This window comes from Monodelphis domestica, chromosome 7, assembly GCF_027887165.1.
Source record: "Monodelphis domestica isolate mMonDom1 chromosome 7, mMonDom1.pri, whole genome shotgun sequence".
Lineage (NCBI taxonomy): Eukaryota > Metazoa > Chordata > Mammalia > Didelphimorphia > Didelphidae > Monodelphis > Monodelphis domestica.
In genome coordinates, this window is record NC_077233.1 from 213,804,546 (window position 1) to 213,820,221 (window position 15,676).

The 15,676-nt window shown below is 36.7% G+C and overlaps 1 protein-coding gene across 1 annotated transcript in view; it reads right to left on the reverse strand.

Moving 5' to 3' along the window:
* Nucleotides 1–231: 231 nt before the first annotated feature.
* LOC100013114 (cytochrome P450 3A24-like) overlaps nt 232–15,676 on the reverse strand; it is a 62,430-nt gene continuing 46,985 nt past the window's right edge. Inside the window, exons 7-13 of the mRNA XM_007498419.3 lie at nt 14,790–14,938; nt 12,704–12,831; nt 10,280–10,364; nt 9,459–9,619; nt 7,027–7,253; nt 4,713–4,875; nt 232–901 (exon numbers count right to left, since the gene is read on the reverse strand). Of these exons, the coding sequence (XP_007498481.1) occupies nt 806–901; nt 4,713–4,875; nt 7,027–7,253; nt 9,459–9,619; nt 10,280–10,364; nt 12,704–12,831; nt 14,790–14,938 (1,009 nt within the window). The 3' untranslated portion in view covers nt 232–805. The remainder of the gene's footprint in view (nt 902–4,712; nt 4,876–7,026; nt 7,254–9,458; nt 9,620–10,279; nt 10,365–12,703; nt 12,832–14,789; nt 14,939–15,676) is intronic.

Consider the following 15,676-nt stretch of genomic DNA (forward strand, 5'->3'; position numbering starts at 1 on the left):
CAAAAACTTTACCATCTGTCTTAGAATCCATATTAAGAATTGGTTCCAAGTCAGAATAGTAGGTAAGGGCTAGACAGTTTGGATTAAGGGACTTGCCCAGGGTCACACATCTAGGAAGTGCCTGAGGCCAATTTAAACCCAAGATTTCTCATCTCTAGGCCTGATGTCTCTCTATCCACTGAGCCACCTAACTGCCCCTAGAATTAAATTAAAAGCATAAACACTGACAAAGAGGAGACAAAATGATTTTTATTTTAAATACAATGTGATGATTTATTTAGAAAACCCTAGATAATCTGCAGCTAGCTCATAGAAAGAATTGATGTATTAATTTTTGGGATTGGTTTTTGAGTTTATATGATTGGGAGGTTGGGGATGTAGAGAATAAAGAGATAGAATTTAAGATAATATTATAGAATATCATCACTCCAACTCTATCATGAGATCTAATACCATAGTGAACGAAATAACCAATTATCTATATTGTCTCATTTGAACTTCACAAAAGCCTTGTGAGGTATGTACAACAGGCATTATTCCCATTTTACAATGAGCAAACTGAGTCTTGGAGAAGTTGTGGGTTACAAAGGATCATATAAACTAGTAAATGTGAGAGGCAAGATTTGAACATAGCAGTCTACGCATTGTATCACATACCTCTTAAATGGAATATATTCTATTCTCATTTCCATAAAAATTTTCAATTTTTATTCTTTTGTTTTGTGGGGCGGGGGGGAGTGTTGGAGGAGTTGTGAGAGGGAGAAGGAAAGTGAAGAGTCTTCTTATGACACCAAGTCCTTAGTTTCTAGTCCTCAACATCAGGTCTTGGTCTAGGAACAAGCTTAAGTATGATCGGCTTCTTGGGCTGCATAAAACCCTTTGTTTCTAGTTCCAAGGGAATCTGTGGAACAAAACAAAACAAATGGAATACATCAAAGTACCTCATTTATTAGACAAATATGGCAACTGTTATCTGGTAATGACATGCTGGATTTGGGGAGCATATATCCAAAAATATATGGAATAATATTATGGACTTGAGAATGAGTGAATTTCCATCAAGGAGATATTTCTTGAATAAATTATAATATATGTATTTAATAAAATATTATTATCATATATATATCAAATATTTATTGAGTGTTTAACAACTATGTACTAGAAGCTAAAGATGCAAAGACCAAATTTTAACTGTCTCTGTCCTCAAGGAGTTTATATTGTATTGAAGGGGAAATATGCACAAATATGTGTATGGACACATAAGAAAATATAAAGTAATTTTAGTGATAATGAGAACACAAATAACTTGAGGAGGGGCATTAGGAATCCCCTCAAGTAAGAATAGCATTTGAGATAAACCTGAAAAGAATATAGGGATTCAAGGAGGTAGGGCAGAAGAAGTTATGCATTTTAGGAATGGAAAACAGCATGCATGTGGTAGTTCTAGGCAGAGATGTATGAAGCCAGCTCTTACTGACTCTGATGATTATTTTTTTTTCCTCCCAAATCCTTACCTTTTGTCTTAGAATAAATACTAAGGATTGGTTCCAAGGCAGAAGAGCTAAGGGCTAGGGCAGCATTGGTGAACTACTGGCACATGTGCTGGCCGGCATGGGTCTGGGATTGTTCCCTTCCCCTTCTTCCCAGAGCCCAAGGACATTTTTTGTATGCCCTGCCCCTCTGTCTAGTCACCCAAAGTGAATACTTCTTCCCTCCCCTCTCTCTTTCTCACAGGCAGCTTGAAGTTATGGTTTGAGCAGGTAAACTTGAAAATGTTCATCAACACTGGGTGAGGCAATCAAGGTTGCCCATGGTTGCATATCTAGGAAGTGTCTGAGGCTAAATTTAGTCCCAGGACCTTCTATCTCTAGACCTAGCTTTCAATCCACCGAGCCATCTAGCTGCCCTTACTCTATTAAATTTTCAGTGTGAGTATATATCCCTCAGAAATCAGCAATCTCTACCAATCAGGATTTGATTTATTGTTTTGGTGATTGTTTAAACTGAAGAAAGTAATAATAATGCAAATAAAACTTAAAAATGTATGTACATGCATTCTGCTTCCCATCCTCACCAAGTTATTAAATGTTTATCAGTATATCCCTCTATTGCTCTATAAACAGCTTGAGTCAGCACTGTATAGTAGAAGACTCAGGGAATTAAGTCATCACCATATTGGAAGCCTGATGACTAGAGGTTAATCATAAAATAATAATAATTATTATTATTATGGTGATCATATATTATTCTATAATACATATATAATAATGATACTAATAATTATATAACATTTAGAGCTTTGCAAAATACTTTACTCCCATCACTTCATTTTAGACTCATGACACCTTTTCCTAAGGTTTCTTCCAGCTCTAAACCAGTGGTATCCAATTCAAATAGAAACCAGGAACCACTTAAACATGTGTAAAGATTCCTGGTGGCTGCATACTGACTTAGTTTCAAGCCATAATGTTATCTATGCTTTATTGCATTTTTATTTATTTTGCTTAATGTTTCCCAAGTGCTCAAAGGCTTATATATATATTTTGCTTACTTTGTTAAATATTTCTCAAGAACATTTTAATCTGAGGCTAATATATATTTTGTTAAATATTTCCCAATTACATTCAGCAGAAATGTTGAGGGTTGCCTGGTTTGACTGCTATGCTTTTAACCGTTCTAGGACTTGAACACTGCTCTTCTCAGCCTCAATTTAAGGACTCTATAATAAGAGCAGATTTTTGAGGAGCAATCAATAATTACAGTTTTAAAGGTCTACTCCAGTTTTAAATTTCTATTCAATCTGTCAAATGTTTATTTATTTAGTTGAATGCCTGCTATTTATATGCCACATTACTAAGCATTTATGGCTAACTCAAAGATTATGATTACTCCCTCTCCACCAAGAACTTATTATCTGGAACACAGGAAAAGAGCAGGTAGGTAGCATAGTGGATAGAGCACCAGGCCTAGAGTCAGGAGGACTCATCTTCCTGAGTTCAGATTTGGTCCCAGACACTCGCTGTGTGACCTTGAACAAGTCATTTGACCCTGGGTGCCTCAGTTTCCTCATATGTTAAATGAATTAGAGAAGGAAATGTTAAACCACTCCAATATCTTTGCCAAGAAAAATCCAAATAGGAATCACAAAGAGTCAGTCATGACTGAAATGACTGAGCAACACACAGGATAAGATAAGTACAAAAACATTACTCTCAAGACAGTATGAGATAAATGTCATCAGAACAATACAAACAGAATTATTAGCGTACATATGTGTGTATGTATATATGTATGAAGGGTAAGGTAGGGTATGTAATCAGGGAAAATTTCATAAAGGAGTTAATTGGCTAAGAAGCTTTGAAATATAGGTGCCATTTCAACAGATGGAGCAGAGAAGGGAATTATTGGTTAAAAAGAAGGGCATAAGCAATACATGGACAAAAACAGGAGGGGCTCAGGAATATCAATTAGTCACATTGGGCTTGAGCATAGAGTGATGAGAGGTAAGTCTAAGAAGATAGAAAGAAGCCAGAGACTCATTTTCTTTCTTTCTTTCTCTCTTCCTCCCTCTCTTTCTTTCTTTCTTTCTTTCTTTCTTTCTTTCTTTCTTTCTTTCAAACCCTTACCTTCCACAAGAAATCAATACTATGTATTGGGTCCAAGGAAGAAGAGTGGTAAGGGTTAGGCAATGGTGGTTAAATGACTTGCCCAGGGTCACACAGCTAAGATGTGTCTAAGGCCAGATTTGAACCCAGGACCTCACATCTCTCGGCCTGACTCTCAATCCACTGAGCCACCTAGCTTCCCCTAGACTCATTTTAGAAGATAGCTGGGAGCCATCAAAGTTTTTCAAGAAGGGGATTTGCTAATGACCACTTAAAAATAGCCTTAATAGCTTCTACAACCCAGAATATAAAATAAAAGGGGAATAGGATGCAAGGGTCCTTTCCAAACAATAATAAGTCAATTGAATAATGAATAATTATAATATTGTTGTTTAGTCGTGTAACCACATTTGGGGTTTTTCTTGGCAAAGATATTCGAATGATTTGCCATTTTCTTTTCTAGCTCATTTGCTAGATGAAGGAATTGAGGCAAGAAGTGTGAAGTGACCTGCCCAGAATCACCCAGTTAGTAAGTTTCTGAAGCAAAATTTGAACTTAGGTCTTCCTGACTCTAGCCCAAGTATTCTATCCTTTGTACCACCTCGCTGGATCCATAACAGCCATAAGACCTAGAGGACAGAGACAATTCAAGGGCCAAGCCAAAGGTACTCTACTCACTGAACCACCTAACTGACCCAATTCCTCCTTTCTTCCACTGGAAAGGTAGGGATATATATATATATATATATATATATATATATATATATATATATATGCTTATATATGGAATGTTGCATACATGATCAGATGTGTGAGACATCAGTGGTTTTGACATCCTGTTTCTTCCCTTTACCTTTATTCTTTGCTACATAGTAATGTTCATTGGATAGTGGGGTGTATTTGGAGATACATGCGATATAAAACAAAAGGCATCAATAAATGGGGGAAAATTGAATACATACTAAAACTAAATAGGAGAAATAAATGGACCCAGAGGAGCATGCCTCACTTGCTATACTGGCTCAGCCCATTAAACACTAAGTCCAGATATCCTGAGTTAAAACCTTAAAGTCTCATTTGCAAAAAAGAGATCATGATTTCTCTCACCGGGGTCTCCTTGCAAGGCTCCATTGTGAAATTCTGTAAGAGGGTGACCAGAGCAGTCTTTAAGGTCAGCAGAGCAAACCTCATTCCAACACAATTCCGAGGTCCAGCTCCAAAGGGAAGGAATACATATGGGTCTATGGATTTTCTTCCTTCTTGATCAAACCTGGTCCCAAAGAATAAGTTGAATAGAAAGGTTAAGAGAAAGTAAAAAATGTTCTTGGTCTTGGGATTAGGTCAGAATTCCAAGGACTTTTTCCTTATCCCCTCTTCCTCTTTTCTATTTGCCTCCACTTGAAGAGGATTTATCAGTCATATGCAGACCTCTAAGAGACTGAAATTTACTGAGATCTCAAAATCGAAATGACGTTCATCCAAGGCACACAAAAGATATGTGAGATATCCAGACCTAACAGTGGAGTAAAAAAGTTCTGATTGGGCCACTGATATGAGAAATACCCAGAGTTCACTATGGATAAGCTGTGTTTTAGTGCTTTCATTCCAAGGAAAATGAATAAAAGGGGAGAAGATTATTGGTTTATTAGTCTAATTTTAGAATACCAAATTTTAATACTCCATAGTTTTCATGAAGATATTACATACTCAATGGTTATGAACACATAGATCATAGGATGTCAGTTTTGGAAGGGAATTAGGATTCTTCTAGTCCAACAACCTCATTTTATAGAGGAGAAAAGTAAGATTCCCCAAAAGTAAGGCTCTTATCATCCAAAGTCATATACCTAGTAAGTGGCAAAACCTAAATTCAAACCTAGGTCTTTTGACTCCAAACCCAGAATTCTTTCCATTTTACTATGGACTGCAATCAGAAGAGGATCTTGTGGTCACTTAAGGATGAAGTTCCCTGGATTGTTATTGGTGAGGAGCTCTCCCTCTAGGACTGGCAGTCTCTGTAATTGCAGACAAGAATGTCTGTGGTGTAACTTTTTAAAAAATAGGTAAAATTAGGTTAAAATGAACATCGGAGCAATCTTCAAGGAGAGCAGGCACTGGTACTACATGTAGCCTGGGGAATAAGGATGAGGAAATCAGTGTGTATAAATGGAGATAAGAGTCATTGTTGCCAGGCAATGGAATCAGACTCATGTTCCCACCTTTTTGGTACATATAAAAGCACTTCAGATCTTTCTTAGCACCAGTGGTGGCCCTACCTCCTTCTCTAAATCTTGGTAGTTCCAGCTACCTAGTTTCCCTTTTTCATCAGAATAATGCTCAATTATTCTCTCAATATCATTGCCACTGACCATAATATCAGCTGGGGTTATATAGACTTGGCTGCTAAGCAGAGGCAGCCTGGTCATGATTCAGCTGTCTCAGAAGGTCAGAATTCCTTTCAGAATTTGTTGCTTGCTTATCCCCTGTGAAAGGAGTGGGTGAAAAACAGGCAGATTTGTAAAGCAAGTTTAAAAAAAAAACAGTTCTGGATTTGGACCCAACAGACCTAAGTTCACATCCCAGTTTTTCCCTTCACTAAATGATAATAACAATTATTATTACTAGCAGCAGCAGTGACAGCATGGTAGACTGAATAGTTTTAGAACCAGGTGTAAGCTTCACATCACACATATACTGGCTATAAGAATTTGGCAGGTCTTTTAACCTAACTGTAGGCATTTCAAGACTTTTAAATTTCAAAGAAGATACCTCTCTGCATTAGTAAAGGATGTTCCTTATGCCAGCAAAATCACAGGTCCAGTTCCCATCCTTACTGTCACCGGCATCATTATTATTAATGTGATTTTGTATAAAGAAGATACTAACCTTTGCCCAGCCTTGAGGGTGTGTCCCTTACTGAAGTAACACTTAAATACTACCATTACAACTCACACCTGGGGCCTCTAAATCTTGCTCAGGTCCAGGCTGCCAGGGTCGCTAATGCCATCACTAGTCCCTGCCTCATTTGTCAGGTTTTGACCTCACAGTGATGCCAGAACAAGACTTGCTCATAACCGCAGCTGGGAAATTAAATTTTATTTTCAACACATCTTTACCCTTCTTGTTGCTGATTTGCCTGGCCCGGAGCCAGTCTCCCCATGGCTCTGGTTTTAATATCTGGCTATAAACCCCTCAGTGTTACAGCTGCTCAAAGCTGGTCTCATTGTCATTTTCTTCAATGCAGTTAATTAAATTCCATGTACAATATATGGCCTCACCTCATAAAGGCTCCCTGGCTGGAGATGCTGGGGCTGACTGTCTATGATCCATGTCCCATGGAAGCATCCTGATTACCTTTTCCTCAGATTCTCAACAAGTGGCCCTCAAAAGTTAACTAATCCATCTCCTCTCCTTCACATACCTTTCAGGACGGAACTCTTCAGGTTCTGGCCAGTACTCTGGGTCATGATGCAGAACATAGACAGGGATCAACATCACTGTCCCCTTGGGAATGGTTATCCCATTGATCTCAGCAGTTTTTTGGCAGATTCTCTCTATGCGCCCTCCCAGGGGGAAGAGCCTGAGTGTCTCATTCACCACCATGTCCAAATATTCCATCTGGAAGATGGTATCATAGGTGGGGACTGCCTAAGGAGGGAAGTCAATATTTGGATAAATGAAATCCATCAGCAAATGTCTATCAGATGCATTCTACATGGAATATACTACACACATACTATATGTGACCTTGGAGCTCTGACGGGCACCCAAGAGAATAGAGCAGGTCTTTATTCAGTGTGATTATTTTAATAAACTGACCCATTTGATAGCTAGGTGGTACAGACGAAAGAATCCTAGACCAAGAGTCAGGAAGATTTGAGTTCAAATCCAAATTCAGACAACTAGTAGCAAAGCATTTAACCTCTATATACTTCCTCATTTGAAAAATTAGGATAAAGTAGCATCAACCTCTCATGTTATTATAAGAATAAAATGATATATTATTTGTAAGGCACTTTGCTAAGCCTTAATGCTGTATAAATAAAAGCTAGTTATTTGAGAAGTAAGAGTCTCTCATGGACTCAGACCTGGGGTTCATCCTTTGGGTGATACAAAGTATTTCAAAGCATAGTTCTAATACAAAATGAATTAACAGTCTATGATCATTCCCAAATTAGTAGAATTCATGCTAAGTACTGGCCTGTCATTGCTAGAATTGATATTTGCTTCCAACTTCAATGCAGGTGCAATAGTAAAATATGAATACTGCAGCTGGATCCAGTAAGACTTTCATTCATTTATTCATAGTTCATTTTTCTGATTCATTGGCCATCCCATTCATTCCTATCCTTCACTCAAGAGCAAAACTTTGAGAATTTCTTTGGATAGAGGGGTGGTGAAATTCTAAAATCATCATTTTGAGAAAATGTCTTTGCAAGATGTTGCTAGTTTTGAGCAAGTATACTTAAAAATGTCATCAATGCAGATGCAACTAGTTTGGAGTTTGTGATCCTTTGGACAAAGTGTAGGGACAGCTTCTCTGCATTGTCAATGAAGTAAGGGACTGGTGAGCAAATAAACAGCATAAGAGAGTTTATAAGGAAAATGTTTGAAATGGCAAGAGAGAATAAACAGTTTTCAAGTAATTTAGAAGCACTCATTTACTTACAATTGCTGTGCTAATTATGAATCATTATCTGGTCATTAAACATTCCCTGGTAGGACCGCTACTGGACAATACTGCTAGCTTATTAGCAGTTACTATGTACATTGCAAAAGAATAAAACTAATACTTCTTGGAAAATAAGCATTCAGATTGACATTGCACCCCTTGGTCTGAATCAGTAGGACTTGACTGCTTTGGGTTGAATAGACATTGGTATTGTGCATTTACTGTGGCGACTGGTGCTGCATTGGGTCTCATTTAGAGTACAAGAGAACTTTGGGCTGATTTCTCTATTCCTCTAGAAGCAATTTCCAGGAAGTATTTTTTCTCCAGGAATGAGGATGTTTTATTTCTAATACATCCTAGATCATCCTTCACCCTCTGTAGGTTCATATCTCCTATAGTCTGTGTAATGTCACTTAGTACTCAGTTAGTAATAGTCTTGAACTGTGAACTTTCACCATGTCTGGTACCTAATGTCATTCAATAAACACATAAGGATGATTAAATATTTATCAGATTGAGTTAATTGACTTCTTTTGCCTGCTGATATACTCTCCTATTTCCAGTCTTGGGAAACCCTATATTATATAGCAATTTTAGACTTGAGAGGCATCATGGCAAAGTGACTCTAGAATAGATTTTGAAGCTATCAAGACCCGAGTTCAAGTTTCCATCCTGACACATAATGGGTGTGTGACCCTGGACAATTTACTTAACCTCTCAATGCTATAGGGAACTTTTTATTATTATTACTACTACTACTACTACTACTACTACTACTACTACTACTACTACTACTACTACTACTACTACTACTACTACTAGAGTGAAGGTATTGACCTATATGGACAGTCACTAATAGTACACCATTGAAATGACAGGTTCAGCCCTTATCCTTACCTTGCTTAGACTGAATTCAATTTTAAGACTTAATAAGAATTATTGACCTTTGGGAGAATCTGTCAATACTACTGGCCTTGAAGGCAAGGGAGTGAGAGGAAAGATGTTTTCCTCTTCCTCTGCTATTGACCTTATCTTCCCATTGTCTTTAGTAGGACAGAGACAGAGACAGAGAGACAGATTTTTATTCTGAGTAAACAAATAATAAACACTTGATGGTTATTAAATGTTCATTAGATTGAGTTATTTTATTAAATTGAGTAAATATTACTTGCCCCTTTTACCTTGTTGGGTAGAGTGCTATCTATCTCCTCAAGGAGTTTCTTCTGGATTTCAGGATGGGTGGCCAAGTTATAGGTGATGAAGTTGAGGGTTGTACTTGTAGTTTCATAACCAGCAAAAATAAACGTAACTGCTTGAGCAACAATCTCCATTTCAGTCAGAGCTTTGGGGAGAGAATTGAGATATAAATGTGAGAAAAAAGCAACCAGTGGTCAAGACTCTGGATAGTACTCTATTTCTCAGCCAAAAGGAACTATTTCACTCAGGGTTTTGGATGTGTGAAACTTTGGTCATTGTCTAATCAAAGCAAAATGTCATGTTAAATTTGTTGTTTCTTCCTAGTCCTTGTGAAATGTTTATCTGACATAGATTAAGGGAATTGGAAGCTGAACCCAATAGGGCACAGATGGAGACTTTACAAAGTCATTCAATTGAGTATGATGGTATTACAATGATCTGGTGATGATTTTTGTAATGAGAGGAGAACAATAAAACAAAAACCATGGAATCTTTGGATTATGAAGCTTGATGGGGCCTTAGAGATTACATACTTTGACATCCTTATCTTATAAAGAAGGAGATTGAAGGGTCAGAATAGTTAAATGAGATTGCCCAAGGATTATCCAGCTACTAATAGATCCAAAAAAAAAGGATCTAGATCTCCAAAAATTAAAGTCCATATTCTTTGAAAAAATTATTTTGACCCATGATTTTGGATCAATAATATTTCTGTTGAGATCATGAAATGATTGTGATGGACTATCATAGGCATTATTGAGTTTATACTTCTGTTCATATTCAGCAATTCTCATTGTGACATTACCTTTTGGGGAGTTATTCCTCTTTTCAGATCTAGAGCCATTCATGACTTGGGAATCAATCATTAATTGCAGGAAATCCACCCGATCCTGGGAAGATATATAAGGTCATAGAAGTGAAAATTAGGTTAATGTTACTAAAATCACATGAACTGAATTATTCTTTCTATGAACTCCATTTTTCTGTGGCCCAATCATAAATTTTTCATATTAAATAGAGTGGTAGAAGAGAAGGACAGTGTTTCTTAGAGATTTCTAATAATTTAATATACCTATGTATTCAGTAATAGGAAGAAGATGCACTCCCCTACACACCCTATATCTAAATATTTCCTTATCCAGTTCTCTCTCCATACATACCCTTCTTGCACTAGCCACACAGAACTGGCTATAGGCAAAACCATGGTATAGGTAATATTTATTTTTTAACTCCCATCACTTTAGTTCTTCTCCATGCCCACCATATGCCCTCACATTTTCTCCTATATATATTTAATGAATTTAATGAAATTTTTTATTTCACCTTCTTAGTATCAATTCCTTTCTTTTCTCCTTCTTTTTTTTTAAAATAAATCATGACCTTCTGTCTTAGAACTGATATTGGTTCTAAGACCAAAGATTGGTAAGGACTAGGCAATTGGAATTAAGTGACTTGCCCAGGGTAACACAGCTAGGAAGTGTCGAGCTAGAATTAAACCCAGGTCTTTATGACTCCAGGCCTGCTGATCTATCCACTGTTATACCTAGTTGCCTCTCTCCTAAACATCTTCATGAAAATACATTCTTAATCCACTTTCATGCTGGAAAAGATCAAATGGGCAAATTCTTTTTGAAGCGTCAACAATTGATTACTCCTCCAAGGAATGTGTAGCAAAGTTATAAATGACTAAGTCAAAGATAGTGCTTGTATTTTTGTAGACAGTAAAAAGAAAAGTAACACTCTGGGTCATAATCTCCATTTCAACCAGGGTTTGTTGGGAGAAAACTAATTTTAAAAGTGAGAGGAATGCAGCTACCAACTAGGACCTTGAAGAACTCCCCTGCCCATAGATGAAGGGAAAGGAGGAGAAAAGGGAAGAGAACAAGTATTTTTAAATGCCTACTATGTGCCACAGCACTGTATTTTACAAATATTTTACTCTAGGCCTTGGATGGGTTGCAGTTTCACTTGTATAAGTTGATAATGGAGTGAAATGAACAAAACCAGAAGAATCTCTACTCTGTATTAGTACTTCTATTCTAACACCAACACTGCAAAAATGAACAACTTTCAAGGGCTTAAGACACCATCAATACAACGGAGAATTAGAATTCTGTACATCTAAAGAGATATAGTTTTGCATATGGAAAATATGAGGATTTGTTTTCTTGACTATGCAGATTTGTTATAAGGGGTTTCTCTTTCCCAGTGGGGAGGAAAGAGAGGGTAAAAATTAAATGCTTATTAGTTGAAAAAATAAAAATTTATTTTAAAATTTGATAGTACAAAAACTATTAGCTTAAGAATGAATCTCTAAAGGAATGACTTTGGATGGCAGTAATAGAATGTGAGAGAGATATTTTTCCTATTTTTCCTGAAAAGTCATTCCTCAGATGGCATTCTCCATTTTCACCTAATCCAAAACCTTGAAATGTGTTAAAAAAAAAAAAACAGCTACTGAATCAAAAACTCTGATTATGAAAAAGACATGACTGGGATTGGCATCAGGTCTAAAAGGGACACCAAAGGATTTCCAGGGCTAATAGTTTAAAGACCTTTCTGCTTCTCATCCATTTCCTGTTTTATGCCACTGACATGTGTCATGAATTTTAGGGATGATTGACAGCAGAGTTCAATGAATAAAATAATCTCTCTCTCTCTCAAAACACACACACACACACACACACACACACACAACCATAGGATGTTAGAGTTAGAAAGAGATTTAGAGATACATTTATTTAACCCCCATTCCTCATCTTCCAAATGAGAAAACTAGGGTCTACAGATAACTTGTTCAACATCATATTGGTAGTTAATTATTGGCAGAATGTAGACCAAAATCCAGGTTTCTTGACTGCCAGACATACTTGTACACTGCCTTTTATATCCTAAGACTTCCCAAACTGAATATGTAGTCTCAGTTCTTTTCAATTTCATAACCTGAGCAGGCATGTGGATGTTGCCTTCAGTACCAGATCTGACTGAAATGCACTTACTAAATGACTATTACTGGGACATTGGGCAAATCACTTAAATTCTTGGGGCCTCAGTTTCCTCAGCTATAAAATAAGACAGTTTTATTAGCTGACTTCTCAATTTCCTTCTAGTGCTAAACATAGCATCCTAAGAAAAAACAAACAGACAAAAATATCTCTTTTGATCATGATGTGTAATCAGGCCTGATTTTCAGCAAAATTGGCTCCATAAACTCTGGGATTAGACCTACCCTGCTGTTGCTCTTTTTTCGGTCTGCTATGATACGCCGTGATGCATTCACAAGAAAGTCAATATTTTCTTTAGACAAGAGGCTCAGATTCATTTTTTCCAATATGGGCACAAGAGAAGGAAATACCACTAGAGAAAATGACAAAAGAAACCATTTGGCATAATATAAAAAAGGGATGGGAAGCTTTTCATAGGCCTTCTCTAGTAACAATGATGAGACAAGGGGCTGAGTAAGAAAGGTGGGAGAAAACACTAGGGGGATCATCATTCTGATATCAATACTGGTCCCATTCCATGACATTTAATACTATGGGAGCATGGTATAGAAGAAGAGCACTGGTTTTGGACCTAGGCTCCAATTGTCCCTACAATATCCAAGAGGACTAGTCTACTTCCTCTTTGGGGGTTTGGGTTCTTTATCTGTAAAATGAAGGGAATCAACTAGATGGCCTTGGAGATTCCTTTTGGCTCTAAGTCTATAAACTTGGAATCCTCTGACTTATGTCAATGATTTGTCTGTATAACTATTAAGAACAATTTCTAATTCCATGAAATTTGTTGAATTGTTAGGCTGACACTGAATGAGATATAGTTCAATAGAAAAGGCATTCAAAACTCTGTGTTAAGCAGCAAAAGCAGGGCTTCTTAATCTTGTCCGTGTCATGGAATCATTGAATAGTCCAGTGAAATCTATAAACCTTTCTCAGAATAATGTTTTTAAATTAATTATATTGAAATGTAGTTATCAAAATTTTAAAAATTAATTTCATGGACCTCAGATTAAGAATCCCTAGTCTATAAGGGTACAAAGAGAAAAAGCTTAACATCTATTCTACTCTATTAGACTCCTAATAAGTATTCCCACCTTTATTCTTTCTCCCTGCTTTCTAATTCATTTTTTCCCATGACTGCTCAAGTAAATTTTCTTGGATTTGGGGTCACTCTTTAGTTTAAACCTTTATAGTGGCTCCCTATTGCTTACAGAGTATTCCAACACTTCTTCCTAGTCAAACTAGATTGCTTTCTCTCCCCTGAAGATACCATGTGCTATTATTCCTCTTCTATGTGATTTGTAATGCTCCTCTAGCTCTGCCTATAATGTCCTGTCTTTTTCCTTCCCTAGTTAAATTCCTTCTTGTCCTTTAAAGTCCATCTCAAATGTTACTCCCTTTGAGAAGTCTTTCCTTTTTTCCCTAGGCAATTAGATTTGTCCCTCTCAGACCACATATTCTAAAGTGTCTTGTGTCTTGTTAAAGTGCTCACAACATGTTATACTGTATATGTTTTTTATGGCTCAACTATATGGTAAGTTATATGAAGGAAGGATTCATAGACACTTCAAAAGTTAGACAAAAGGTGCTTAATATATAATTTGAAGTAAACTGAAGAAACTCAACAGGTTGTAGGGCAAATATCATATTGATATCTCACTATAACTAAGTACAGCAGTGTCTTGGAGAAGTGCAGAGCTCTCAAGAATTCAAAGAGAGATCCTGATTGAGAAGAACCTAAGTGAAGTCTGTTTGCAATGGGCTGATAAGGTTATGATGAGAAAGTGAATGTAGGCTGAAGTTTGGCAAAGAAAAATGATAGAAGCATGACTGATGGGTTGGGGGTAGTCCTCAAGTTTTTAGGTTAGGGGAAACCTAACCATGCTTACAGAGAGAAGGGGAAAAGATTTTGAAGGACCACATCAAAGAAGAACCAAGAGTGAAATATTCCCAAAGCTTAGAAAACAAGTCTATCAAGGTAAGGGCCATTATTATCCCCATTTTACAGAGGAGAAAACTTAGGCTAAATTGCTCAGTTAGTCTAAGTAAGGATTTTAACTCAGGTCTTCTTGCCTCCAGATTCAGCACTCTAGACACTGAATCATCTAGCTGTCTTAGGAAATCGAGAATTCTTCCCTGCCATGACAAATGCTTCTTGGGCCTGGAACCTCAAAGGTCTTTAATTTTGCATGAATATTTGAGAATGATATATATCCCTTTCCAGCTCTTAAGAAACTGAGTTACTATTGTGAAGGCATAAAAAGCCTGAGATTGGGAGTCTGATGTAGGTATTTAGATGAGGGATAGATCACATACATATTAAGATAAGCAAAGGGCTCATAAAGCTGAAAGAGAGCAGCTTCTTGATGTGGACAAGAAGGGGGTCATTGGGTTTGTTGATAGAGTCGATGTCCACACCAAAGGAAGTGCTAGTGATGACATCCAGACTGTAGGCTCCAAAGATGCTGTAGAGAAAAAGAAAATTTTGATTAAATAACAAAAAGTTCACAAGAATTCAAGATTCCCAGATGATTTCTCAAGCTTTTCTTAAGCATCCTTTTGTACCCATTTTTCTACAAGGGACTGTGGGAAATACTGAACACGTATAACTATTGATGGCTTGATCATCAATACATATTGATCCAAAGGGAATAAGAGTCAAGAAGCTTGGGTTCTATTTTCAGCCTTTTCACTATTTAGTTGAATGACGTGAAACAAACTACTTTTTTATAGGTCTAAGTTTTCTAATACAAAAAATGAGAAGGATAGACTAGGTGGTCTCTAAGTTCTTTTTCTGCTCTAACTTTATGTCTTGTGCTGCCTTTCCAGGTGTAACATTCTAGTATTTTGTGATTCTTTGATATGGTATATAAGGTATTATGGATTGTGGAAGAAAAGTAAGACTGACAATTATTTTTCAACATCTTGATTATCTAAAAATGTAGAACTCTCCCAATCACCTGGTAGCCTGTTAGTGTAAAGTTAGGTGAAATAATATAGTAAAAAGCTAGAAAGTAATAACACATGTATAACTGAGGCCTGCTGGTACTGGGAAGGAGAAGGGAAGAGAGGGAGGGAAATAAGTTTGATCACATAACTTAGGAACACTTGTATGGAAATTTGTTAATACATGTAATTGGTTTAATATATATATTTTGTGATATATTTTAATTTTACATATAATATAATAAATATTAAATTAA